The sequence below is a fragment of the Geospiza fortis genome, unplaced genomic scaffold (assembly GCF_000277835.1).
Source record: "Geospiza fortis unplaced genomic scaffold, GeoFor_1.0 scaffold186, whole genome shotgun sequence".
Taxonomy (NCBI): Eukaryota; Metazoa; Chordata; class Aves; order Passeriformes; family Thraupidae; genus Geospiza; species Geospiza fortis.
Genome location: NW_005054331.1, coordinates 6,516,992 through 6,543,088, shown reverse-complemented (window position 1 = coordinate 6,543,088; position 26,097 = coordinate 6,516,992). Strand labels below are relative to the sequence as shown.

Sequence of the window (26,097 nt, the reverse complement as noted above, 5' to 3'; positions counted from 1 at the left end):
TTTTTACATGTGGGTTGGCAGGAGCAGAGCATTACAAGCACAAGAGGTTATTCATGGCCAGGCACACCCAGAACACAGCAGCTGGTTTCTCTCAGCGGTGGAGCAAGGTTGTGTCTGTTTGCATGTCTCTAGGCCCATGTTTCTCTTACCTGCCAATCTACTGGGATTAGAGTTTATTTAAAGAAGATCTCTTGCTGGCTCCTTAGGAGGGCAGAAAATAGCAGTTAAATATGCTTCAGCTAGTCCTTGTAATTGAATTCAGTCTATCAGATTAAGCACTAAACCACAGTAAGGGTTTAGCAACCACAGATGTCTTCATAAAGCCTCCAGATGCCGTCATGAATTGCCTTGTTGAAATTGTTTTCTCCCTTTGTGTTGTCATCTTTGATACAGAAACACACCTTCTCACCACTACCTGTATTGTTGTCTCCAGTATGAATTACAGTTCAAGGTTACTTACAATGCTTCCCAGAAAATAAGCTTTAAGGAAAGGTGCAAACATTTGAAACATTGCCCCCCAAAACACCTGTAAACCAGTTCTCTATTAATGTATTTCAGTGCCAGTTTCCTGAACTCTTTTCTTGTTCTGCTGCCACAAAAAAGAAAATAAAAAGCCATCAGTAGTTCATTTGTCGTAATGAATCAAAAAGGTTTCTGGAGGCATAAGCTGCTGCAGCTGCAGTGACAGCAGAAGAGAGAACTCCACCTTCATTTACTGAACTTGCTGTCTCACCAAAGAAGTCACTTCATGTATAGCACGCTGGTACTTTTCAGAGGCTGCTTTAAACTCAGCCAGGTGCTTCTCATAGCTCCTCACAGCTGTCAGAAGCTGGCTCCTCTCCACAGCTCCCAGGATGGCATGGAGAATCATCTCCAGGCCCAGCCCAATGATGGTAATGCTAACTCCCCCAAGAACAGAGGCCCCAATCTGCGCAAGGACACCGATGAGCTTGCTCACAGTGAGAGTTAAATGATCAGAGCCAAGAAGTTTGATGGCTACCATTGCAGCTGTTGAAGTTGCTTCTCCAAAAATAATGGAAAAAACTCTCTGGGCTATTGCAATTTTCTCCAGCTCGGGCTCTTTGATATCATATAGCTTCTGGTACAGCACTGGCTCGAGCTTGTCCTTCATGTCACTGTCAATCTTCTGCACCTGATGCTGAATTTCACTCATCACTTGAATGATAATCTCACAGTTTTCCTTGACTGTGCTGCTCTCTCTCATTTCAATGGGGGTAATAGTGCAGCCCAGGTGCTCATTCAGCACTCCAACCAGCTCATTTGTTGCATGGAAATTTGTGGACATAGAGTCAAGCAATTCCTGGTGCAGATGGATCAGTTCTTGCTTTCTCTTGGGATTATCTGGGTAAAGGAGGTCACTCAATGCCATTCTTCAGAAATAAGCTACTTCAAGAGAGAAAAGAAATTTCTTACTCTGTTTAACACCCATAACCATAGCCCCTAAAGAGAAGTGCAATCTGCTTTGTCTCTGCCCCACTGGTTCTTTTCATACTGAGCAGGTCAAATCCCAAGGCATAGCTTGTAAATGTGGAATTCTTAATTCTTGTTCTGGATCTTCGCCAAGTGATTGGAAAAGGACCTTGTAAGACATTGGGTATGGTCAGAGCAACAAAAATAGCTAACAAATATGTAACAAGCAGAACCGATTGGTAAAATAGATGTGAGCCATTGGCAATTGAAGATTGAGATTGAAACTCAGCCTTGGAAACTGAAGATGGTAGAAGCTGAACTAGTTCACTAAAAAATGGAACAATCTCATCTAATCAGCAAAATTAAAGATGTGGCTTAAAGATTAAAGGGTTGTTCCAGGCACTCTTTTGTATCAGCCTATTTTATCCATTTAGTGGCATTCAAATTTTCAGCAACCGTGATGATTGGTAGATATGGTACATGCCACAATAAAGCATTTTATGCCACTATAGCCTTTTTCTTCCAACATTCAGGAGAAAATGATACTATATAAGCCTTCTGTGCTTATACTAAGAAGCTTACACTCAGAATTAATAATGAATAGTAAAATTGTCTATAATAACCCCATCCTAACCTATATAGCCTTACACACATCTCTCACTGTATTTCCTTCCGTGATATTTATTTCTTCATAAACTTCATGCCAACATAGAGTGCAAAGAGACTGAGTTAACAGTGATCATGGAGTAATTCCTCATCACTAAGATTCTGTAATCAACACTGTCACTTCCTTTAACCTTTCACCAGCTGCAAAGTGAAAATGCTTTAACATTATTTCATCTTAAATGCAAGCATCTTTGCTACAGGGGAAAACTATGAATGAATAGGATGACTCATTTCTCTGTTGGTACTTTTCATGGTCTCAGCCCTCTTATTGCAAATCTGGGCCACTTTTGTGCAGTGCTTTGCATTTTTCTAAGATGTTTCTCTTCTTGCTGTCAGTGCCTACATATCACAGTTAGAGCTACACATAGTTATGTGTAGGGGACTACCCAGATTTTTCTTCTGAAAAAGATACCTTTGTGCCATTTTGGTCCTTTGTAGTTCTTGCACTGTCTGTTAGCTGCAAATCATCTGACACTGACCCAGCTGTATTTTACTAAACATACCCTCCCCCACAAGGTCACTGTTGAAAACCAGAATGATTTCCACAATCCCCTGCCAACTTTTAATCTCAGTGCTGAAACACAAACCAGTCTGAAAAGAATTTTTCTCCCCCAGTATTTTGCACAGTACTGTATATTTCTTTCAACCACTTACCTTGAATCTCTGCCAAGAGAATAAAATGCTTAACACATCTTCTTATACAAGCTGTAAGGAGCCAAATACATTTACAGTAAAGGTTTGTGATTTTCTGGAAACATAAAGCCATGATAATGCAGGCTATGATTTCATATCAGTCCTGCCTCAGGGATGTTGCTGGCTTGCTTTCTGACTCAATGTGATACTAAAACCTTTCCACTCCAGTGCTGTTTTGTTGTAAGGTCATTTGTTTTCCCTTATTGGTAGAAACTGAGAAGACAAATTGTTTTAGATGGAACAGCACTTCAACAGACGTTTTACATACTCGACAGGTGTGGAGAAGACTTTTAGAATCTGTTCATTACACATGACTATTTCGGCTTCTTACAGCTGCTCTAGATTTTATATCTCCTAATGCTAAAATTACTTCTTACTCTTCACATTAGCACTTTCATTAGCTTTTACATTTTCCTTTTAGAATTAGGCAGGCCACATATATTTCTGTATTTCTATTTCTTAGCACTTTCATTAGCTTTTATATTTTTCTTTTAGAATTAGGCAGGCCACATATATTTCTGTATTTCAATTTCTCCAGAGATCTCTCTGTGGAGATTTACCACAGAAACTTTTCTAATTAAACATATACACTGCCTACCTGATTTGGTCTGAATGCTCCTGTTGAAATGTGTATGGGATAGTAACTTCAGCCTCTTTCCCCTCTGCTCGCCTGGTGTTTTCCAGCAGCATGTGATGAGTTAGGGATCTGGAGGCTGGGCTTCTGCTGCATCCTAATGTGCCTGTCATTAATTCTATTGTGTGATGTTTACCCAGACCCATCTCATTTTCTTCCTCCTCTCCCCTTCCCTCCAATTTTAAGAGAATTCAGTTTACCTGATGCTAGTTCCCAATTACTAGATCCTCCAAAGGCCTTCTCTTCCTGGAGAGAATGGGTACAGCACAAATCCCTCCTGCCTGCAGCCCAGGTGCCATCACAGGCAGCTACAGCCATGGCTGAAAGGGGATGGTGTTACTTGCTGTCCTCAGAACATAAAAGCTATAGGACAGTACTTCTAATTCAAATAGATACAAGATAATGTTTTTTACTGGTTTCTACTGTTTATAAATATAAAAATGAATCCTTGCACCTATGCCTTGAAATAATGAATTTTTGCAATGACTGCTTTTGTACACCTGCAAATTACAGAAGAAAAATTCAATGGTCCCACATAAACTGAAAAATAGACACCACAGAGAGTGGAAACAGGCTCTGTCTGTTCCAGTAAGACAAGCTTGTACATATGCCTTCAACCAAGCTAGACATCTTTCATGCTCTTGTCCTTAGAAAGGTGGACCTGCAGCCCACAAGGGTCTCACTAGGAACACTGCTTCCACTATAGAGGATGGCTGAGTTCTCAGATGAAAATATAAGATGAAGCATAAAATGTGCACTTTGCAATTGTCAATGTGTTTTCATCTGAAAGTTGAGTTGCTGTATTCAGCTCTAATGAACACAGTCAGAGTGCCAAACTCTCTTGTTGTCAGAGCTGTGGGCATGAGAACATAAGCTGCAAGAGAACACTAAATGATTTAACTGCTATAGTTCTGGAAATGTCAATTAGTTGTGACTGCTGAGTATTTTCCACAGAGAATGCCATGTAGTCCTGAAATACTTCATGCTATATTGAACTGAATTGAATTGATCAGGCAGGCAACTGCCTGTGTGTCACATTCTGGAAACTGATTTCAGGTCTTCTGTGTTTGCAGTGGATACAAATTCTTTTCTTTTAGAGCCCTCATCGTTTGGAACAAGACAGAAAATAATTTGAACAATATGAAGACATCCTGCTTTACTCTGGATCTTTTGGGAGGATTAATAGCTATTATTGCAGGCCTATTAAATTGGAGGAAAATACTTGATTTGGGGTGTCAGTCATCCTTCCTTGCTGCAGTTTGCCAGGTCTCTGATGCCATGAGAGTAGAAGTGCTGTGGAGGCCCAGACTCTGCTCTGAACAGCAGTGAAGGCTAAAATCAATTTTGCCATTTCATGCAATTTCAGACCCCTTTTGCCATTGGAAAGAAATGGAGGAAAAGGCAGATGGTTGAACTGAGTTCTGAAAATAAGGTTTTGAAAGTATACAGTGGGACAGGAAGTTGCAATTACTTGAACACTTCTGACTACACATCTAACCACAGCAATAGCTGACGAAATGTCTGCTGCAACCAGCCCAGCTTTACAGGGCTCTGGCACAAGCAAAGCAACATCAGGAACAGTCTCTGAGCTGCACACTATCCCAGGAATGTATGTCTAGCTGGCCTTGGGAGAACTCAGAGGTGCAAGCAGAAGGACGTAACTTTCTTAGCAGTCAAAATGGTATCATGATGAGCACCCAAGCAAGGAGAATGTTTTGTGCTTCCACCTACCAAGGGATGCTTGCATCATCTAGTCAGTGTATTAACTGACTAATAGAAATCGCTTTTAAGGGAACTGTAGCCTGACAAAATGTGGCATTACTCAGTCTTCAATTGCTTTGTCCCTTTAACGTAGATGTCATGAGTTTGACTTTGCTGTGTCTATTCCCCCCACCCAAAAATGACTGTTCAGTTCTGTGTAGACCCACCAGTATTTACAAACTGAAGGATTATAGTTCTGAGGATGATGCAAAGTAGTTGTTTTCTAGGACTTATACAAATCCACCACAAAACACCAAAACGTAAGAATAATTAATTCACAGCATTTCCCTTACTTTGGAGAATATAAGTCAAAGTCATACGTCCTGCAGCCATCAGAGTAACAATACTTGCAGCTGTTTACACCATATTTTGCTGGCTTCTTGATAAGGTCCCAGAAAAGGCTGTAAAGAACTTTTCCTATGTTTTCTTCCAACTAATGTCTTGGGGGAGAATGGATCAGCTGGGTTAGCAGTTTGGATAATTGATTTCAGAAATGTAACAATCTAGCAAAAAATATATCCACCTTTATTCCTCTGTAATTCCCTTGTAATAACACCTTCTGGATTTCCTCTGTTTGCTTTTCAGAGTCAGACACCACTCCAGAAATTTTAGTTCATCTTTTTTTTTTAAAGTGGCAAAGAAAGGCTGTTCAGGGTCTGCCAGAATCTGCGACTTAATGCACTTCTCTGTCTCTTCAGCCAACACAATAATCTGGCTCCTCAATGCACATCTTGGCACCACCTTTCCCTGCTCTCAAAGGAGATGTGCACAGCTGCCCAGCTACCCACTTGAATTTACTGCCATGGTGCCTTCCACATCCCACAGACTGACTCTTTCTCACTAAAAATAAAGCTATTAAGAGATCTGTAAGGATCTCTTGTGTGTCTGTCCTGAATCCCTGATCTAGTTTTCAGAAAGGCCGTAGACAACCTTCTTCCTACCTGAATGGTCCAGGGAATGTCTGTTTTGATGAACCAGGCTGAATGTTCCAGTCTCAGCTGTAGAGTTGCAGCTGAAAGCAAAGGGAAGATTGAACCTTCTGTAGCAGCAGGAACTCCAGAGGCTTCTTGTACATATCTAGATGTAGCCAGAGAATCAGAGACTGTGGGCCAAGCACAGGGAAACTCCAAGCACACTAGGGAGAATGGCAGAGGCAAATGTAGTATAACCACTGTTCTTGCTTCTTGAAGCTGAAAGAAAATAAAGAGAGCAGTCATTCAGACCTCTATTCACTGCCTAAAGCTTTTTGCTTTTGCTAACACAACCTTTGCCCACAAAGGCCATTTTCTCAACTCTATTATTTTGGTTTTGGACGCACAAACCCTCATTCCTAAATGATTGTTTTGAGCTCAAAAATCACATTGACACACTGCTGAGCAAAGAGACAAAAGCAAGAGTCCTGGGCTGGTGGCAGACTCACAGAAAGGCAGGGATGTGAAACAGGCCCCATGAGGTATTCCAGCATAGAGCTCTCTCTATAACCAGGAAACTCAGTGTGTTCTTTGTCAAAGGATACCTTTTCTCCCTGCTAGGAGAGAGGTCACTGCTAAAATGACAGTAGCTTTGTTTACAGTTCTTTCAACTTGCCAGAGATAAGTGTGGAAGTGTTAGCTTGCCAGAGTAGTAGTGGACCAAATCCTAGAATAGTCCTGAAACATGAAGTGTAGCAGCATTGCAAGACGCCAGCATAGATTGCTTGGTTCAAGCAAATCTCACCCACTCTTGCAATAACAGTGCTGGGGACCCCAAACCATGAGTCCTACAACATCCTTGCAGTGACACTTGGGATAAATGGGGGCTGCAAAGAACCTTGAGAAGAACCTTGAGACCTGCTGTTGATTCATCTTTAGTGAGCTGTCCCAGGTTTCACAGCAAATGGGTAAAAGCTGGGTCTTGTAGGCCAGACAAGAGGTTGGGTACAGGTTTGGCCGTGAGTGTGGCTCCGTGTGGGTGCAGCTGGTGGGGGCTGCCTGGGGCAGTGGAGAGCAGCCTGTCCTGTGCCCCCTTGCATGAGAGCCTGTGTACAATACCTTCCACCAGCTGGCACTGGTACTTGCTGTAGTTCCCCACAGAATGCAGATGCAGCCGGTTACCCTGCTGGGTTTGAAGGAAGCTTTTGACAAGAAATATCTCATAAGGTGGAATGAGGACTTCCTTCTCTGATGTGTGGTAAGAAAAGCCTTGCATAGCTGCTCCCAGGCAAGTCGTCACTGTGAACAAAGTTTCATTCCCAAACTTCCGGGCTTCACTCCTGAGGTGGGAGGTAGAAGTGAAACGGCCAAATCGCACCCTGCTGCCTTCCTTGGCCTTGATATACAAGTCCTTCACACCCCTGTGCACCTGGTAGCACTGATGTTCCCCCATGCTGCTCTGCCATTCCTTCAATATCTGGATAGCAGTTGTTAGGTAGAAGTGAAAATATTTAAAGCTGAAGTTGTGTCTGTAGTGCTCTGGAGAGATTCCTGCTGTGGATGTGGCCCAGTTCAGCTGGGAGTGCAGGGAGGAGTTCATGGTGTAAGCCATGAGGGCTGTGGCATGGCTGTCACGCATTTCCCTCAGCAGACCTACAGGGCTCTTCAGCAAAGCCTCCTGAGCCTTCTTCCAGAGACGCAGGTAGTCCTTGTTAGCAGCTATTTCCTTTTGGAAATAGTCTCCTTGCTCCAGTTCTTCCATCATCTCCTCTCTGCACCCCAGATACTGGTCATCAAAGGATTGCAGAGCCATATCCATCAGGATGGGGGACACAGCCTGCAACACAAAAGCAAAGGAAGATAAGCATCAGAAGTGTGAATTTCTTGTGTATCTTTGTGGATGCAAGCCAAGTTTTTCTCTACCCTTTCCTTGCCTCTTTGTCATTATTGGCAGAGCGAGCAAGGCAGGTAGCAAATCTTTAGCAAAACCCTCCTGAGCAACCTCAGGTGATTGTCTGTACACCACCACAGGTCAGGATGACAGAGTTCTTATTTGATGTGGATGTGCTATGTTAGAAGCTCCCAGGAGCATTGGTCGATTTAGACAGGCTGGAAAAGGAGAGGAAAGATTCCATGAGATCTACTCACAAACACTATGAAATCATCTGGCTGCAAACAGGAGGAAAATTCCAACCAAGTAACTAAAACAAATTAAGACAGGTAATAAATGGAACAGAGGAACTGAAAGCAGAAAAGTTAAAGTTGAACCCAAAACTCCTTAAAGAACACGTTTCAAATGGAAAAAAAAAATATTTCTGTGGTATAAGAAATTTCATTGCTTCAAATAAAGAGCAATATTTACCTCTTTTACCAGTATTTGTGAGAAGATCAGCAACAGGAGGTTGCCCAGTGTCACCAGCTTCCCAGAGTTCATCCAAGACACTGTAAAGAACTTTTTTTTTAAAGGAAAGGTAATTTGCACCTGTTTCTTTCTGTTTTTCTTTGAACTGGAAAATTCTGCAGCTTGTAATTTGCACTCAGGTTTTGGTGGCTGATCATTCACCAAATTCTCACTGCAATTCAGAGGTCATTAATCAATCCAAGCAGACAATTTACTGGTAGAAATGTGCCCAAAATCCATAAGGAAGTGTCTGGTTGCACCAACTTCAGCTGGCATGAGTGTCCATCACCTTGACAGTTCTTTTGATTCCAAGGTATTTGGTGTTGTTCTTGCAAAAAGGAAGAAAACTATGACTTGGGGAAGTCTAAGGCACTTCTCCTGAGGAGTGGTGTGCCAGGGTGACTGCTCCCTGGTTAAGAGTTTAAAAGCCCTTTTAAAGAAGTTGACTGTGATAAAGCCAACACAGAAGTGCAGGGTAGGTGGGGATCCCATCTGGAAGCAGTGATAACCTAACTCTCCTCCTCGTCCTTATCACCCCCTGCTTTCTACTCCTGTGCTGCCAATCCTACAGCCCTGCAGAGTGGCACTTTGCTGGACTGTTTGCATTGGCACAGCCAAAATGAGTGTGTAAATGCAGATTCTGTGCTGAGACAAACCTTTCTCTAGCAGCTGCTTTCTAGAGACCCTTTCAAATACTGGCAGTGGGTTATTCACCCACAGAGCCCCATGGCCTCTGCTAACACTTCTGTATGGAAAAAGGGCCAAGAAAAGAGTCAAGGCTTTGGTTCTGACTACAGAAAAGTGAAGCCCATTTTCCATGGCCTGATAATGATAGCTTGGGTGAGGGGAGCACTTCCTGACATGGAGTGATTCCCTGAGATAAGAGGGGTTTGTGAAGCTGCTCAGATTCTGTGAACAGGGCATCTGCAAAATAGTGCTGAGATAGGGTGGGGGGTGACATAAAGGTCTCATACTGGGCTCCTTTCAAAGCAGTTGCTGCTGGTGACATGAGATGATGCCATGAAGTGCCATACAAAGTGATGGATGCAGGCTACCTACTTCTCCATCCTGGAATGTCTCTGTTATCTTGGGCTGTATTTCAGAAAGTGGTTGTTTGACTGCTAAAAGTGAGTCCACAGGAGGGCTCACAAATTTATTCAGAGGCAACTCCACCTCTGTTTGTGTAGAGATAAAACAGACCTAAACTGAGCCAGACTCCCTTGGGAGCATGGCAATCATGATAAACACTCCCACTAAAATGTCAGTTCAGCTGCATATAATCCATTTGTAAATTATGTCCCTGGTTTTCCCCTCTGACCTGTAAGTGAATGTTTCGTGTGAAGGGAATCAGGAGGACAGGTTTTGCATTTTCAAACGCTTCAGAAGCAATGCAAGTTATTATTAACTACAACAAATACAAAGGCCGAAAGATGGCAGCAGAGGATTTGTGGCGGTGCTTAGCGCTGCGTTGACCAAGCGACAATTGAATTCCTCCATTTCAGCAGTAAATTTGTAACGTGATCTGAGTGCTCAGATCCCCAAAGGTCATAATGACTTCAGCCCATGAAGAGATCTGATGACACAGAGCAGATGACATAATGGAGGCCTCCGGGTGTAACTCTTTTTGCCTGAAAAAAATATTTACTGAAAGGGAGAGAAAAAATATAAAACTAACAGAAAGATGCAAATAGAGACAGGAAACTTTTTGTGCTAACAAAACCATACAACAACCAAAACACCCCTATTTTATTATATTTAGTCCACTTGATATTAGGATTCTGCTAATCTCTCTGGTATTTTTCCAAGCAAAAATGTCACTGTTTTCAATGAGGCACTCTGTAAATTTTTACTAGATGGCGTTCAGAGGAGAGTTTTACTGTGAGCAGTGAAGCCCCATTAGTTTATGTCAATAGAGGAACCAGCCACAGGCATTTGACTAAGACATGCAGAGAAGACATTTATTGTCTTCTCCTTGGCCAAAATCACTGTCAGCAGTGCAAGCCACAGCAGCTTGCCAAGCAAGGCTCACACTGGCAGCCACCTCTGCAGACTTCTCCTGTGTCCTTACTGCAGGACAAGGCTTTTCTGGCCCTCCTCTCCCTCAGTGTCACAGAGTGCTGAACCTATGACCTAAATTTCAGTGTCATCATTTCTGATTCACTCTGGGGCATGGGAGGGGAGAAGGAAGCCTCATGCACTGGCTTCCTGCTCCTCAGGCTTCACAAAAGCAGGCTGTGTCTTTCAGGCATCTCTTTTAACACAGGTAAAGGTTGTACAGAGGAACAGAAAGAAGCAGCACACCAACCTGCTTTACATAGCAGTATTTATTGCAGTGAGCAGCTGAGGATGGTTGCACCAGCTTGCATGAAACCAGAGATTTGACTCTGCCAGTTTCCTGAGCATCTGCAGTCCCTGTCCTTGAGGTGTGATGTGCTGTCCATCCCTCAGGGAAGGAAAGCTGACAGAGTAAATTAGGAAGGTTATGCAGAAAGTTGCTAAGGTATAATATTAATAGCAGAATGAAGTAGTGCAGATGGAAGACAATATGTAGATTAAAAACCACATACATTTTATATATATATATTTAGCTACCAATTGTCTTGAATAAACAAAACACTGCCCCAATTTCAATCCATCCTTGAACAATTTTTTTAAAATTTCATTATGATTATAGCTTTTTTCTTCTTTTTAAATTTTTTTTAGCTGTCTAGGTACTTCTAGTTTCAAGCATAAATGCAAAAGAAACAGAGGAGAAAAGGGGGGTTTTTGTGTTTGGTTTTTGGTTTTTTTTTGTTCTGCTGGGTATTTTTAGTTTCACTAGGAGCTGGTTGGGAAAAAAAGAAACAAAACCATAACCAAAAACCCAGAAAAACTAAGAGAATTCGAGGTCTTTTTTTTACAGTCATGAAAAGCAGCACACAAATGCAAGGCCTCATCTAAAGAGACTCCTTAAACACATCTTTTGGGATTTATTTATTGTTGCTATACAGCAAATTTTATGACAGAGTAATCAGAAGATTGTACCAGAAGCTGATTGCTATCTATGCAAGAGTATTTGCACACTTCTATCTTTACAAATGATCCTACTGTGATGCATATTTAATGTGATTATACTACATGAAAACACTGAACTTTCCCACTAATTGGAACAGGAGACAGGTGTTCTTCCTTCTTCACAGCGAGCATCCCAGGATCAGATCCATCACATTTACACACACTGTGACATTCTTCTTCCATAATCCTCCTGTATTTTGCAGAAGAGGATAAGAGATCTAGTGATGTTTCTAAGGCATGCAGTGGTTTTCTCAAAACTAATTCCTATTTTCCAAATATTGTGCGCTGGGGATTCAGGTGGAAGGAAATAAGACGGTCTTCTGGTGAAGCTCAAAATACCACAAAAGATGTCTGAAGAGAGACTTTATTGATGAAAGGAAGAAAGTTAATGGAAGCTCAACAAGTGGGATAGTCCCTGCCTTGGTGTTCCAGCTGGTTGGGACACAACAGAAGAAGACGCCAGTCCAGATGCTTTCCTTCCCTCCTTCCCAAACACAGCTTCTTTCTCCTGTGGGGTTTGGAGTGTTCCAAGCCAAACAAGCAGAGGGACCTTCCCATGGTCAGTACCTGCCAAAGAAGCGGTTGTAGGCCAGGGCAAACCCCACTTGGTCAGAGAGATAGTCACAGGGGGGATAGTTCTCACAGCGCTCGTGCATCTGCTCCATCGGGCTTTTGTAGTACTCCAGGTACCTGCAGGAGACACAGACACCACTCTGCAGGTTCAGCCCATGCACTGGGCACAGTTCATACACCTGACACTGACAGGAAAGAAGTGATCCTCTGGAGCAATGCTCCTTGCAATCCTCAGGGAGATCCAACAGAGGACTGGTCATGCTGAGTTAAACATCTGTTTACACACAGTTAGGGTGCTTGATCAATGCTGGGAAATATGGGATTGAACCCAACTTAAATCAATTGCTCTTGAGGTTTTATCAGCAAAGGATACCACAAAAGTTGTAAGGATTTGGCTTTTTTTTTCCTTCAATCTCATTCCCCACCTATGCAGGATTTCTTTTGATTTTGTTATTTATTTAGTAACATATTTATTTTATTTTTTCCTACTTATTTTTGCCCACTAGCCATTATTTTCCTTTAGCTTAAACACTTTTCTCTAACAATCCTCACTTCTGTTGTAAACAGGAGCATTATCTCCATGTAGTTTTCTCTTTTCTTTTTGCCAGGCTAAAAAAGTCCAAATTTTTTTACTGTACATCCAAAGTGTACAGTCTCAGCTGTACACTTTGGATGTCATTCTCAATTCCTCTTCTGTGTTTGGTTAATCTTTCCTGAAGACTGTACATACCACCACAGAAATCCCACCAGTACCTCATGAATTTTTACTTTATTTCTGTATTGGAAAGAGTAGCTTAACAACCTCTTCCAGGAAATGAAGAATTTCCTTGCATTACCTGAAATTTCTCAAATAGCTGGGATTCTCCAAATCTTTGTGTCTACTTTTTGGCACAAGTAAATATATGTTCTACAGCTTCAGAAAGAACAGCCAATCTGATCTAGCCTTATTCCTGCAACAAAGCTGTTGTGGGAAAAGCTGTTCCTTTGTGGGAAACCAGAGGCAATGATCAAGGCTCTGTGATTCTCATTATCCTAAAAATTGGTTCTGATGATCCTGTATATTGGAGCAGCTTCTAACTTGTATCCCACTGTCTCCAGGGCTAGTGCAGTAGCGCTGTCTTTCTCTCTGGGAGGAATACTAGAGTCCAGCTATGAGCCTTCAAATGGGTTTTAATTAGAAAAGAACCAGTTTTCCATTACTGAATGTCTCCTACAGCCTTTTTCCTTCAACACATGAAGGTAATAACATAGCTGTACAACAAAATAATGCTTTGTCATGCCCTAAGGCCTTCCCATCCCCTCTTCAGAGCAGGTCCAGAGTCCAGCTCTCAGCCCAGCTCCTGAGCTGTTACCATTCGTAAGGGCTGGCTCTCTTCTTCCTCTTCACAAAGGCATTGGCAACTTCTTTTTTAATCTTGATGCCTGCCAAGAGAGCACATCAGGTTAGAGATGCAGCACTGAAACACACAAGATCAATCCAACCTCTGAAAAGCAGAATCTACTTTCTTCACAAGCAAGTGACTTCCACAAACAATCCTAGTGGTCCATTCATCTCTCCCCATCCCACTGTCCCCTCAAAGCTCCCTCCTCACTGCAGCCTTCACATCTCCATGAAGCAAGGGCTTTTTCTGTCATAAACTCCTTTTCCTTATCACACAGCATAATCTGAGTCTGCAGCAAATGTGCAGAAGGCATAAAATATGAATAAGAAGAAAATTAGGAGAATGGCAACCTCTCTCCCTGGCCTACTTAATTTTAGAGTCTTGGCTTCCTTTCTGTGTCTGGACTCTGAGAATGATGTGGGATACCAACCAGAAGACCTTAAAGCAATGAGCAACAGGCAGCACACAGAAATACCAGTGCTCACATGTACAGAGTTCTGTGAAAGGTGAAGAGTATAAAATAGTGACAGTAAACATCACCCAGTGAGAAATACACCCAAGATGTGCAAAGATTCCAGCATTCAGGACCTGGAGAACATGAGAGATGTTTCAGCCATGAGAGCATTTGCCCCTGCTCTCCACTAACACGTCATGTCTGCAAATTTCTTCTTTGCTCCCTTGAATTGTCATTGTGCCAACACCATGGTGCTGTGAAGGACCCCACAAACACCAGGCACAGCCACCTCCCAGCCCCAGCCAGGGCTCAGCACAGCCCAGCCTCGCTCCATGGGATGGTCCCACAACAGCAGAGGTGGGCACAGGTGCTGGCACAGCAGCAACATAGGCAGCAGCACACCAATACACCTTCCAGCATGGAAACTGCCAAATTGTTGCTGTCTCTGGGGGAAAAAAGATTCTAAGACCTCTGCCTGTGGGGAGATGGTGGGGTTTGTCCCTTCCCTCATCATCATGGAGTATTTGGATGTGTTTCTCTTTGGAGGTGAGAGGTATCCTGCCTCTAGCAAACTGAGCTTTAGTCTGGATCAAAATACTGACTACACAGAAACTGCCAGTTAATGAATTGTCAGAAACTACCACCTTTCCCTGAATAGTCTTTACATCTTTTTTTCTCTTTCCCAATCTGTGTTTGTATTGGCTCACTGGAAAATACCAGCTTTCATGCTTCTCAGCAGCAATGTTATCCTTTAAAGTGTGAGAAAGGAGAGACATGAGAGAACAAAAAGGATTTTCCATACAGATTTCTGCCAGGATCAGCTTCCTGCAGAAGTTGTGAACAACCCAAGGTGTGCAAATCCCAGCATCCCAGGTGACCTGACAGGAGGGACTCAGGAGCAGCCAAGGAAGCCCCCCTCTTTCAGGGTTTCCTTGTTGCAGGGTTTGGCAGGCATGTCACAACCCATTGATGTGGGCAGCTTCTGCTCTCAGAGCAGCCTGGGGATGAGCAGTCACTCTGGGCAGGTCTCTGAAGCCAGGTCAGAGCAGGGAGGCTCTGCCAACCACCTGCACACAGTGAGCAGCGCTGGCCTTGCTACTGCAGGGACACTGGCTGCCCTCCTGTCACCTGCTCACACAGGAAGGCTCTGTTTGCTGCACATGCTCCTGCACCTCAGGGACTGCAGAATTAGGGAGTGAAAGGGGAAGAGTTAGAAGGGACTCAGCATGGTTCTTGTTTAGCCCTTGAACCTGTCAAAGGGAAGAAAGAAGGCAGATGCAGGAGAATGGAGCTGAGCATCAGGCAGAATTATATACTCACTGTCAGCACTGAGAGATCCTGAGGGTTCTTTGAGATCTGGAAGACAGACAGACAGACAGACAGACAGAAAGGAGTCTGCTTGTGAGTCCTTCTATGCTTGTGAGTCATCCTCATCTGTAACTGAATCCCACCACTCCAGATCCAGCTCCCCCTACTTACATAGAAGCTCTGTTTCTCCTGAAATAGTTTTATTAACACCCATCATTTAGACAGAGACTAAATAATATACCAGTTGAAATCTTAAAATGTTCAAATTCTCTGCTGCAATTCAATATGCAACTGAGGTGGGGGTGAGTGGGTGTTGACCAGTGGAAGAAAATGCCCAGCAAAAGATGGAGGTGTCTGTTCCCAAGCCCTCTAGGATCCGTGACTCTCCAGCAGAGACCTGAAGCTGTGCCATGACTGGTGGTGATCTCCTCCCTCCCAGAGCTCTGTGCCTCTCCCAGGCTGGAGGGAGGCTGACAGCAAGCTGCAGGGTTCCGCAGCTCTGAGAGCCTTCCTGGGACGATGTCCCCTTACCTTTCTCACAACAGCAGAGTGCTGCCAGGGTCAGAGTTAGGATCAGCAGTGCCAGCAGACTCCTCATGTCTTCTTTGGCTGTGCTAGTCTCCCTAACCTCAGAGCTTTCCTGCAGGCTATTGAAGTTCTCCAGGGCTTGCTGTTGGGCAGCAGTTTATATCCTGTGATTTCTTGGAGAGATCAGGGGTCTGGCTTGTGTTCCTGTGTGTGTGCTCCAAAACAAAGCCCATCCTGTGGGCTGGGAGATACTGGGTCCTGGCAGTCATTTTGGCATCCATCTCATGACTCGGGGCATTTCCAGAAGATTTTATCTGAGGTTTTGAATGGGGCTGTTGAAGAAAAACAACTGGATTTTTTAAAAATAATTTTTCTTACAAACTTGAAAGTCATTCTGTCATGCTTCAGTGTGTGCTGGGGAGAGACCAGCACACACTGAAGTAGAACAATTCTTTTCACGTGATGGAGGTCTCTCATGCGGAGTTTCTCAAATGAGACTGGACACAATGGTGACCTTTTGACCTTTTCCTCCACCCCACCTTGACTCATTACCCTGAGGGTAAAGAAACCTGTAAATCAGTTTGCTTAGAGCAAAGACAGTAGTTTTTCAGACAGTTTCACAGTTTCACCAAATCACTTTGGAGAGATGAGGGTTTTATACTTTTAGGAACTTCGGAAGTCAGTTAGAGGGAAGACCTTTCTATTTTTCTCCTGGAAATCTTCATAATTTAGAAGCTTTATCTTGGCTTCTCTTGGCTAAAAGTCAAATAGACATTTAGACTCCAAAAGTGTTTTATTCTTCAGGACCTGAGTGCTAAAGTTACTTGGTAAAACAAGAGCCCTGCATGGGCTATGTGTCAATAACCCAACACTCCCCAAATCCACTACCCAAGTCACCAAAGCCACGTCCCACAAATAGCATTGGAATTCACAGAATATGCTGGGTTGGAAGGGACTCTCAAGGATCATCAAGTCCAGTTCCTGGCCCTGCACAGGACACCCAAGACTCACACCATGTGCCTGAGGGCATTGTTCAAACTCTTCTTGAGCTCTGTCGGGCTGGTGCTGTGACCACTGCCCTGGAGAGCTGTTCCAGTGCCCAAACACCCTCTGGGTGAAAAACCTTTTCCTGATATCCAAACTAAACCTCCCCTGACACAGTTCCAGCTGTTCCCTTGGGTTCTATCACTGATCACCAGAGAGCAGAGATCGGTGCTGCCCCTCCACTGCCCCTTAGGAGGATGTTGAACACTGCAATGAGGTCTCCTCCTGGCTGAACAGACCAGGTGACCAAGTTTGGGTAATTGTTTTGTGGTTTTTTTAATCAAGTGTGCTCATTCTTTCTGGTAGCAGAGATATAGTCTTCCTCCACTTCATATCCAGTTCTCTTCAGATCCATGTGCAGGGCCACAGAAGTAAGGTTTAGGAGGCTCACAAGGAAAATCAGAGCCATCAGAGATTTTTCCAATTCTTAGAAACACCGTCTTTTAAGTTAGAGAATTTTCAAGGTTAAAATAAACCCCAAGTTTTTCCCTGTTAACTTTTCCACAGTCCAGGAAAGCTGAATATATATACTAATGACGTCCAGCAAGAGGTCTTGTATATATATTATTCCAGCAAAAGAGCAACAGTTAAAAAGTAAATAAACATCTAAAAATAATAGGTATTCTAGGAAAGTTATGCTTCCAGATGAATACTTGAAATAATATAAATATATAAATGTACAATTCTAGTAATCCAAACAGCTTTATTTATCCTCCCATCTTTTCCCAAGCTTTCTAACCAGCATGTCGTCTCTTAAATCTGTTTGGTTGTTGCCTATGCTAATGAAATCCCACAGAAATCTCTGGTGTCATTCATTATTTATACTGGTTGTACTGGGGATTGGAATCACTGGATATTTCTGGACACAGACCCAGACAGCACTAGACCTTGTGCCTTCTGTTGTGGTGGTGCCACAGTGTCAAGTCAAACCCAGACACTGCAGACTTGATTTTAGCAAATGTGAGTTTGCTTCAGTTGGCAATCACAAGATTCACCTACTTGAGAAGATAGAGAGCAAGTGTGTGCCAATATACCAAATCGGTACAGTTTTTTTCCTTAAAATTATTTCTCTCTCACTTTTTCCTCTGGACAAAACTTTAGCAACTGTCAGGGTGGAGTGTTTCCAATAAATAAATCACATTTATTTCTCAAATTCAGTTTCAGAGCTGGCAAACCTTGAAGCATGTTTTGGAAGGAGATGCATGTTTCTAATGGGCCAGGTAGATTTGGCTCCAGACCTAATTTCACAGATTAGTCAACAATGGGATATTTTATACATCACAGACTTTGATTGCATGCCATGAATCTTTCCAGTTTCTATAATTTGCAGGTGCCTGTGTAAGCCTGGAGATGTGAGTACTGAAACCATCTGTGTTGAGCTGAGATGGATGTTGTCTCCTACACAAATCTCACCAAGGCGTGTCCCAGCTGCTGTGGCTGCTGTCAAGCCCAGAGCAGCATGGAATTCTTGGACATGCCAGCACTGGTGCCTTTTGGCCTGGGGGCAGGTCCTGGTGATGGTGAGCAGAATGCAGCCATACTCACTCCTCAGAGGTCCAGGAGGGGCTCAGTAACTTGTGCACAGGGCCAAGCCACATCTTGATTTCAAACGATTTGTGAACAGTCAAATGAAATTGTTCCATGTGAACAAAGTTGGGCTTGACCCCAAACACTGGATTTCTTTTTTCTATTTATTTCCCACCAGGAGCCCCCCTCCAGCTTTGATTTCTGCAGCTTTCAAGTGCTGCCAGAGTAGTTTCAAGTGGAAGGGTATTTCTTCCCCTTAAAGGAAAGGGGATTGCAAAAGGAAATACAAGTTAAGTCAGGACCACACACTCCTTTCTAAAGGAGCACCTAACATCAGCACCTGATGATAGCTGGATAAACAAGAGGCAATTTACAGGATTTTTATGTCACCAACTCTCACCCTCACTTTGTTTTAAGATTAAATAGGTGCCTTCTGGATTTTGTTTCCCCAACTCAGGAAAGACTTGATTTTCAAAAAGTGCATCTGCATTCTGAACACCCCACTGTTTTCAGACTAAGACTGGGAGCTGAAACTGTCCAGTGACCTTTGAAAGAAGCTACTTGTAGAACCTAGAACAAGAACATTATAGGTTCTTCCAAAGCCATATGCTTGCCAGGTAATGACATTTTTCCCCATAGTCTGCAACAGAATGTATGACACACAAATTCAGTTCCTTCATGGAAAATTGCATACCCCCCTTCCAAAATACTGTGACTCATGAGAAGATAGTATCAAACCAGCAGTTTATTTTGTAGTAAACACCCACATCCTGAACTCTCTGTGATCTCTGCTACATCAGCTCAGCGCTAGTTAACACAGTGTAGGAATCCATGGCTACATGGGAGAGAAGCAGCAGGCAGGATAACATACAGGGATACAAGCAACTGAGTATGTTTCAGAGCCATTGCAATTTTGGGGAGAATACCCTGGACTCCAGGCCCCAGGGTGGGGACAGGTCATCCTTCACTTAGTCCTCCTCCTGCCCCCAAAATAGTGCTTGTAGGCAGCAGGGTAGCCGTGGCGGTAAGCGTACATTTCACACGGGTAGTAGTCCTCGCAGAGCTCCCTCTGATGCTCATAGTGTGCCTTACTACGCTCCCTCATCCTGAAAAGGCAGGAGAGAAAGGGGTAAGTGCTGTCATCTTAAATATCTCTCTACAGCCCTTTCCTGTCCTGAAACTCCCCACTTGGATTAAGGATCTGTCACAGACACATTTTATGAAAAACCCTTTTGTTAGGATCTTTTCTCCTCAGAAGCTGAGAGGCCTCAGAAATGAAATGTAAATAATTATTATCTGCTGCTGTGGAATGCAACAAGTGCATCTTTGATTGGTCTCATGTGGTTGTTTTTAATTAATGTCCAATCACAGTCCAGCTGTCTCAGACTCTCTGGCCAGTCACAAGATTTTATTATCATTTCATTCCTTTTCTATTCCTTGCTAGCCTTCTGATGAAATCCTTTCTTCTATTCTTTTAGTATAGTTTTAATACAATATATATCATAAAATAATAAATCAGCCTTCTGAAACACGGAGTCAAGATTCTCCTCTCTTCCCTCGTCCTGGGACCCCTGTGAACACCACCGCAACTGGTGACCCAAAGTGATGAAACATTCCACAAGGATCCACCATCAGAGTCCGTCATCCAGCTACAGAGCTCTTAGCATGCCAGCTTCTGTGTTTACCACATCCAGGGACTAGCCTCCTCAGGCAACCTTTTATTTAGGGGCTAAGTGAGGTGGTGGGGAGAGGGGAACGGCTCCTGCCTCAGCTTGAGGAAGGGCCCCTTTGCAGCCTTCCTCAGCCTGATCCCTTCAGCTCTTCTGCTCTTTCCCAAACACATACATAGAAAAAAGACCTGAAATACTCTGCAAAGGGGTCACCTGGCACTGAGGAGAAGGTTTGTCTTATGCCACGCCAAGAGATGATTTCTATGTTTCAGTCTTTATTTTCACAAGCCTTGAATAAGGCATGAAATTTGTTATACCTGTACTTTATAAATGAGGCGAGGAGGCCTCAGATGGCCCTTTGATTCAGAAAAGGTCATGCAAGTTCTGCATGAGATCTGAGGACTAGAAAAAGATCTCAAACTTTCTTTCAGACCATCCCACACTCATTCTCTGTCCTTCTGTTGGTGCTTCCTTCAGAAAAATTCATCAGTCTTCTCAGCATGTGACATGTCTCCATATCAAAGCACCTGCTCTCTGCTATCTGAATTCTTGCTTTTCCTGGGTTTGGGGTACCTCACATTAAAAGAGGGACTGAGGCTTCTCACCAGTCACCATGGCTGCCCCCCCTGCTAACAGCCTGTCTTGGCTAGGAGGAATCTCTCCCCATCCCAAGCTCAGCCTCCTGAGGCCATGACATACCTCTCCTGAGTGATGCCTCTGAGTCTGGTGTCACCCTGTATGAAGTCACTGGCCCTTCTCCTGTTGAGGAAGGGATCTGAAAAAGCAAGGGGTTATTCAGACTGGCACTTTGTCAATGCCAGATTTCAACAAAAGCTGGCTTCTTCCTTTAGAACAGCCTCCTTGTCTGCCCTCCTGTGTACAATTAAATACAGGACCTTTTAATATTCCCTCCTGTCCCCTGGCTGGTTCATCTATAGGCTCTGTCAGCAGCCAGTGCAGCCTGTACAGAAGTGCCCATGCTGCTCTTATTCAGACCACCCTAAGGAATGTTACTGTGATTTTGCTGCCACAGCCCCTCTGATTGAGTGGAGCTTGGCCCAGAAGAAGTAGGCACCATGCTACACAGACCATGGGACATCTGAGCACTCTCAGAAGAACTACAAGAACTGTGAAATTGTGCACAGGAAGGGCCTGAGTAAATCTCTGTGCCTCCAAGGTTAGACAGTCATTGAGAAGTTTGTGTGGCAGTTTTGGACTGGGGGGCCTGAAAGTCCCTTCTGACTTTTTTAAGAAACATCACAGTCCTGTTGCAGAGTTCAGGAGTCTGTGGATGTCATGTGCCTTTGTGTTGCTGACTATGCTTTGTGAAGTCCTTCTTCCAGATGTCCTAATGTCCTAACTTCTTTTTAGTTTTGATTCACCTGTTCTCTAACCTCTCCAGGATATTGCTTGTTCCAAAGTGAGACTCTTCACCCTTTTCATGCTTTTCCTGTGACACTCTCCTCTCCCTCTTCCAGCCAAAGGATCCCCCCTATTCACACACCCTGCCTGCTTCCAAGGTGCTTAGAGTAAGGCTCTCCTTGTAGTTGGGGGAGAATAAATTCTGTACATGGCTTCTAGAGTGGCTCTTTTCATGTTCATCCCAGAGCTTTTTGAGCAATGTCCTTTTCTACTGTCAGTTAACCTGGTTTTGGTACATGTAACAGAGGCTTGAGCTCTGTTCTCTTTTTTTTTCTCAATTCTCATTATATTTTATGCAAAATAGGGGTATGAGCTTGTGCCAAAACATGTGGAGTCTTCTTTGAACTGTCTCCCTTTTCATTCTGAAACTCCATCACTCAGTAAATTCAATTTCCCTGGGCTCAGTTGTTCTACCTATTTTATCCCTAGTAGGAGTATGAGTAAATGATCTTGGACATGTCTGTAGCACTCTTCAAATTCAATAAAATAGTAAAACAGTCTCTTACTGAGATACTCATGGGACTCCATGCTCTCATGGGACTCTGTGGAAAGAAAGAATGAAACATGTATTATTTCACTGTATTGATGGGATTCAGTATTTCATACACCACAGGTCAATAGCACACACACAGAAATCAGAGAAGACAGGCTTTAAGGCACATGTGTAAAGGGAAGAGAAAGGGATCAGTGGTGTGACCTAGAATTTATATGAGGAGTTTAAAGTGCTCAGGAGTTTAATACAGAGCTACCTGCAGTGCTTCCAGACTCATGCTTGGTCATCCAGCCTGATTGTCCAGCATGGTTCCTCACCTTCTGCTCCTGACACTACAGTGGTAGGATACCAATTTGCCTTCAAAACTTGCATGTGTTCTTAGAGAATGGATTAGCACAGTGAAATGCACTTGACTCTTGCATGAAGCAGCATCTTAATTCCACCAATATGGAACTGTGTGCCTCACCAGGAAAAGGGGATGATATTACAAAAGGAAAAAGGAAAATCTTCCAGTTAGCAAGGAATAATTAAGAATTAGCACTCTTATCATAGTTCAGACAACAAAGGGACAAAAAGAGGAGTCTGTGAGGCAAGCTGGAATAGAGAGGAAGGGGTTGGAGTGTCCTGGACCATGAATTCCAATGGCTGGAGGTAAGAGCTCTGGATCAGGGCTAGGAGGATCTGACACAAGGGCAGAAAAGCAGGCAAGAGATCAAATTAAGGGCAAAGAAGACACAAAGTTAACTGACAAACATCTGAACAGACCCATAAATGTCTGCAGGTTTGGAGTTTTCATTCTACCCAGTAATGAATGTCACCTACCATAGGAAGTGGCAGCCAGCACCAGGACAGCCAGGAGTGCAAGGATGACGAGAGCGCGCATTGTGCCAGGGCAGGGACCAACCTCTCACTCTGTCCTTCTCACTGGGCTCTGCTCTCTTCTCACTGAGGGTAGCTGGAGATCCTGGGCTGACTGCAAAATTAGCAGTGGAATGTTTATTATGAAAACAGAGCTAGGAGGGAGCCCATGAAAGAGCCTGGGCAAGGTGACAGCTAGCTGGTACACACTCTTCTTGGAGCTGTTACAAAACATCCTCTATTAACAGACTGGATTAGGTTTTGGGAAGGAAGGGGAATGCCCCCTTCCTCTCATAGCTCAGGGCTGGGGGACATGATTCAGATGCAAACATGTCACTAGCACTCCACACTCAGAAAAGCTGGCCTAGGCAAGTGGAAGGAATTTCACAGGCTGCCAGAGCCCCAAAGGCAGAGGTGTGTGTTGATCCCAAATATAAATGTTTGTTTTTCTGATTTTTCCTCTGATCTGCTCTCTTTGCCCTCACCATATTCTGTCTGGATACAACCAGCCCAACCCTTCTGTCAGCTTTGCCAATGGAGACATGGAGCATGAGGCTTCAAACATTCCTGTCCCACTCGGTCCCCCTCTCTCCAGCTGCCCTCTGCTGCAATGTCGGCCTGCCAGCTATCAGAGGAGGAATACAACCCTGCTGTTCCTTTTCATCTCCTACTTTATTGCTTCAGGAGTGATTGAAAGAATCCCTCTGCTGGTGTTATCATGATTTTTGCATTGAGATGACAGCAGCACCCAGAACTCTATCTTTGAAAGCTCTCACTGTGGGGCTGACCCCAGACTCTTCTTGCAGCCCAAAGGACAACATCTTGGTGGAGTCAGAGGCAAACATTTCCCTCTCTGGTCTAGCACTAGCAGTCCTTGCCTCATAGGCACTGAAGGCATATGCCAACATAAGGCTTTTCATCTGGGATGAATCTTCAAGGCCAGCAGTCTCAAGGAGAATTACCTTGCCTTTAACACCTAAAAGAGTTTGACTGGGTCCGATATCATGGGCAGCAGAGATGGACAAAACATGAGGTGTTCCACTCTCCAGCTCTTGGAACAGTAGAAAGCAGTGAAAGAGAAAAGGAGTTACCAGAGAATGCTATCCCTGCTGGGTGAGAAGGAAGGAGTTTGCTAGAGGCAAGGTAGGGAGGGGGGTGGGCACCCACTGCCTGCCAGCCCTCCCAGTGGCAGAGATGGGACTGGGACCCCACACACTGCCTGGGGATGAACCTAAGCCACAGGAACCATTCTTGTGTCTCATCCAAGCTGAGACTACTGCCTGTTTTGTCTGTGTGTATATGCAGGTATCATGATTTCTCACTGACAGGATGCAAAGTGAATGCACTCTGGCTGCAGACCATTTTCCCCAAACCACTGTGCTGTTGTCACTGCTGTCACCTTCAGAGGCCAATCCATGAAGCCACACTGAAGGTAACACAGCCAAGAACTACAGGGGCATTTAGCCAAAGCCTAACACTTAATCAATGAGGAGTGAAATCCATTGGAAAAAGATTTCTCTGGGCTTTGCAATTTACTCTTTCAATGTCAAACTGATGACCCTTACCTGAAGCCTCCTGTCTCAGGAAGAAAAACTGACCAGGGACTTCAACTTCAGCCCAAAGAGAAAGAATTGCTCTTCATCTTTGTTATCCCACCCCATGTGGAGAGCAGCTCAGTCCTGCAACAACAAGCCCCCCCCATACACATCCACTTCTTGCCTGTTTAGAGTTTAGCCTGAAATGAGGAGGAAAACTTGGGAAAAAGACATAAGTTTGCTATAGATACAAGGTGAAATGGGAACTGAGACTTTGCTTCTGCCACTCTGTGCCCTGCCACTCCAGTCTCTTTAAGGAAATTCTCTGCTCTGGGATCCTTTTCATTTCTTAGAACTTAGAAGTTTTGGACTTATTGTTGAATGTGGATTTTATGTTTCCCAAATGTTTTGTACAGTAGCTGCTAATAAAGAAAAACATGAGGGAGAGGCTGGAGGACAGACTCCAGTGGGAAAGCAGTGGGGCACAGAGAGGAAGATGCTGGGTGTACTTTGGAAAGAAAGTGAGGCTGCCCAGTGAGAAACTCCAACATGCTTTCGAGCCAAACCCTCTTTATTTGTCTTCACTCAGGGCAGAGCTTTCTGCTCCCTAGGAGACTCTGCTCCCATTTCAGAGGACTCTGATCCCACAATGCCTGGAGCATACCCTGCCATCAACCACAGGAGAACAGCCACAAACACCACTTTAACCCCAGTGTTTCATTTGTTACCACAGAAGCAATACATTTTTCAAGGGATGAATGAACATGCCAGCTACACAGCCCTAGTCCAACAAATCTCCTTCGGGGAATTCTTCCTCTTGCAAAAATACTTCTTTCTGCTCCCCCTGCACCCCATACTTTCCCAGCACACATCTCCCCTACTCAACAGCAGTGGGCTGCCCTGGGGGTAACATACCATGCGGCACAGTGAGCCCAAACCCTCTGCTTTCTTTCAGCATCCACTGGTTAGAAATACAGAAAGGAGCTAAGACAAATCTACATATGCCAGGGAAATCTCTATAGACTCACAAATAAAGGAGGGATCAGAAAAGCAGCCCTGATGTGTCTGCTGCTGGAGTGGAAAATCACAACACTACACATGCTGTAGCAATCACTCCTGACACTTTACAGCGGTGAAGCACCAGCAAGGCAATGATAATAAGCAGCTGTGCAGGAAAAGCAAGGCAGTGCCTGAATACTCACTAAACTGTTGCTTCCCTGCCAGTCTGCAGCTCTTGTCTCAGGGGGCAGCTCTCCTGGCGTCTTGCACCCTGGACCGAAGAAGAGGGACCTTTTATTCATTAGCATCGATCAGTGACTCCTCCCCTCTCCCACTCTTGATCCACCCCCAGGCTACCATCAGAACCACCTTCTGCCCACAGCCGGGAAGCCAGCGACATCAAAGAGCTGAGCCAAAAGGGACAGAGCCAGAGCACACACCAGCGGCTAGTGGGGACACAGCCACATCCAGGTTGCTTTTCTGTGCCTGGGAGCAGTGAGTGGACAGAGATATGAGTACAAGCTGCAGTCTCCTTCTTTGTTGCAAGAACCCCCCTGCCTTTCACCCTCTCCTTTTCTGGCTGTGCTGTATCTCAGGCTACAGTGCTAGCCAGCGCACCTGTTCTTCCACAGGGAACAGTAGGCCAGGAGCCTTCTCCCATCTCATTTCATGATGCTTTTACAACTGATCCCCCTTCTTAATGGCAGGCTAATATCAGACTAAAAACTCACACGGCAAAGGTGTCAGGTCCAA

General features: G+C 44.1%; 4 protein-coding genes across 4 annotated transcripts; all 4 read right to left on the bottom strand.

Moving 5' to 3' along the window:
- Positions 1–638: 638 nt before the first annotated feature.
- On the bottom strand, positions 639–6,227 carry SMCO3 (single-pass membrane protein with coiled-coil domains 3). Its single transcript, XM_005421632.2, has 2 exons — positions 6,127–6,227; positions 639–1,407 (listed from the first exon to the last, which is right to left on the bottom strand). The coding sequence occupies exon 2, from the start codon at positions 1,388–1,390 to the stop codon at positions 713–715; it is 678 nt and encodes a 225-aa protein (XP_005421689.1). The 5' UTR covers positions 1,391–1,407; positions 6,127–6,227; the 3' UTR covers positions 639–712.
- On the bottom strand, positions 6,089–9,225 carry ART4 (ADP-ribosyltransferase 4 (Dombrock blood group)). The gene is given in 5 exon segments (XM_031057544.1): positions 6,089–6,197; positions 7,106–7,189; positions 7,191–7,933; positions 8,468–8,538; positions 9,216–9,225. Coding segments are annotated over 5 exon segments (1,017 nt in total).
- A 2,239-nt stretch (positions 9,226–11,464) lies between these two features.
- BGLAP (bone gamma-carboxyglutamate protein) lies at positions 11,465–15,953 on the bottom strand. Its single transcript, XM_005421631.1, has 4 exons — positions 15,800–15,953; positions 15,281–15,316; positions 13,477–13,546; positions 11,465–12,241 (listed from the first exon to the last, which is right to left on the bottom strand). Exons 1-4 carry the CDS (start codon positions 15,864–15,866, stop codon positions 12,112–12,114), a joined length of 303 nt encoding a protein of 100 aa, XP_005421688.1. The 5' UTR covers positions 15,867–15,953; the 3' UTR covers positions 11,465–12,111.
- A 3,141-nt stretch (positions 15,954–19,094) lies between these two features.
- On the bottom strand, positions 19,095–25,654 carry MGP (matrix Gla protein). The gene is made up of 5 exons (XM_005421630.2): positions 25,548–25,654; positions 22,775–22,925; positions 21,966–22,001; positions 20,737–20,812; positions 19,095–19,473 (listed from the first exon to the last, which is right to left on the bottom strand). The coding sequence occupies exons 2-5, from the start codon at positions 22,833–22,835 to the stop codon at positions 19,332–19,334; spliced, it is 315 nt and encodes a 104-aa protein (XP_005421687.1). The 5' UTR covers positions 22,836–22,925; positions 25,548–25,654; the 3' UTR covers positions 19,095–19,331.
- Between the last annotated feature and the right edge of the window lie 443 nt (positions 25,655–26,097).

Bases quoted from the DNA above. Each gene is read 5' to 3' on its own strand.
- SMCO3 (XM_005421632.2), bottom strand. From the start codon at position 1,390: ATGGCATTGAGTGACCTCCTTTACCCAGATAATCCCAAGAGAAAGCAA.
- BGLAP (XM_005421631.1), bottom strand. From the start codon at position 15,866: ATGAGGAGTCTGCTGGCACTGCTGATCCTAACTCTGACCCTGGCAGCA. The intron at 13,547-15,280 runs GTGAGTATATAA...CTCTCTTGGCAG, and splicing joins AGGATCTCTCAGTGCTGACA to GCATCAAGATTAAAAAAGAA. The intron at 12,242-13,476 runs GTAACAGCTCAG...TGTCTCCTGCAG, and splicing joins AGAGCCAGCCCTTACGAATG to GTACCTGGAGTACTACAAAA.
- MGP (XM_005421630.2), bottom strand. From the start codon at position 22,835: ATGCGCGCTCTCGTCATCCTTGCACTCCTGGCTGTCCTGGTGCTGGCT. The intron at 20,813-21,965 runs GTAAGAGACTGT...TTGCTTTTTCAG, and splicing joins GGAGTCCCATGAGTATCTCA to ATCCCTTCCTCAACAGGAGA. The intron at 19,474-20,736 runs GTATGTCATGGC...CTGCCTTTTCAG, and splicing joins AGAGGCATCACTCAGGAGAG to GATGAGGGAGCGTAGTAAGG.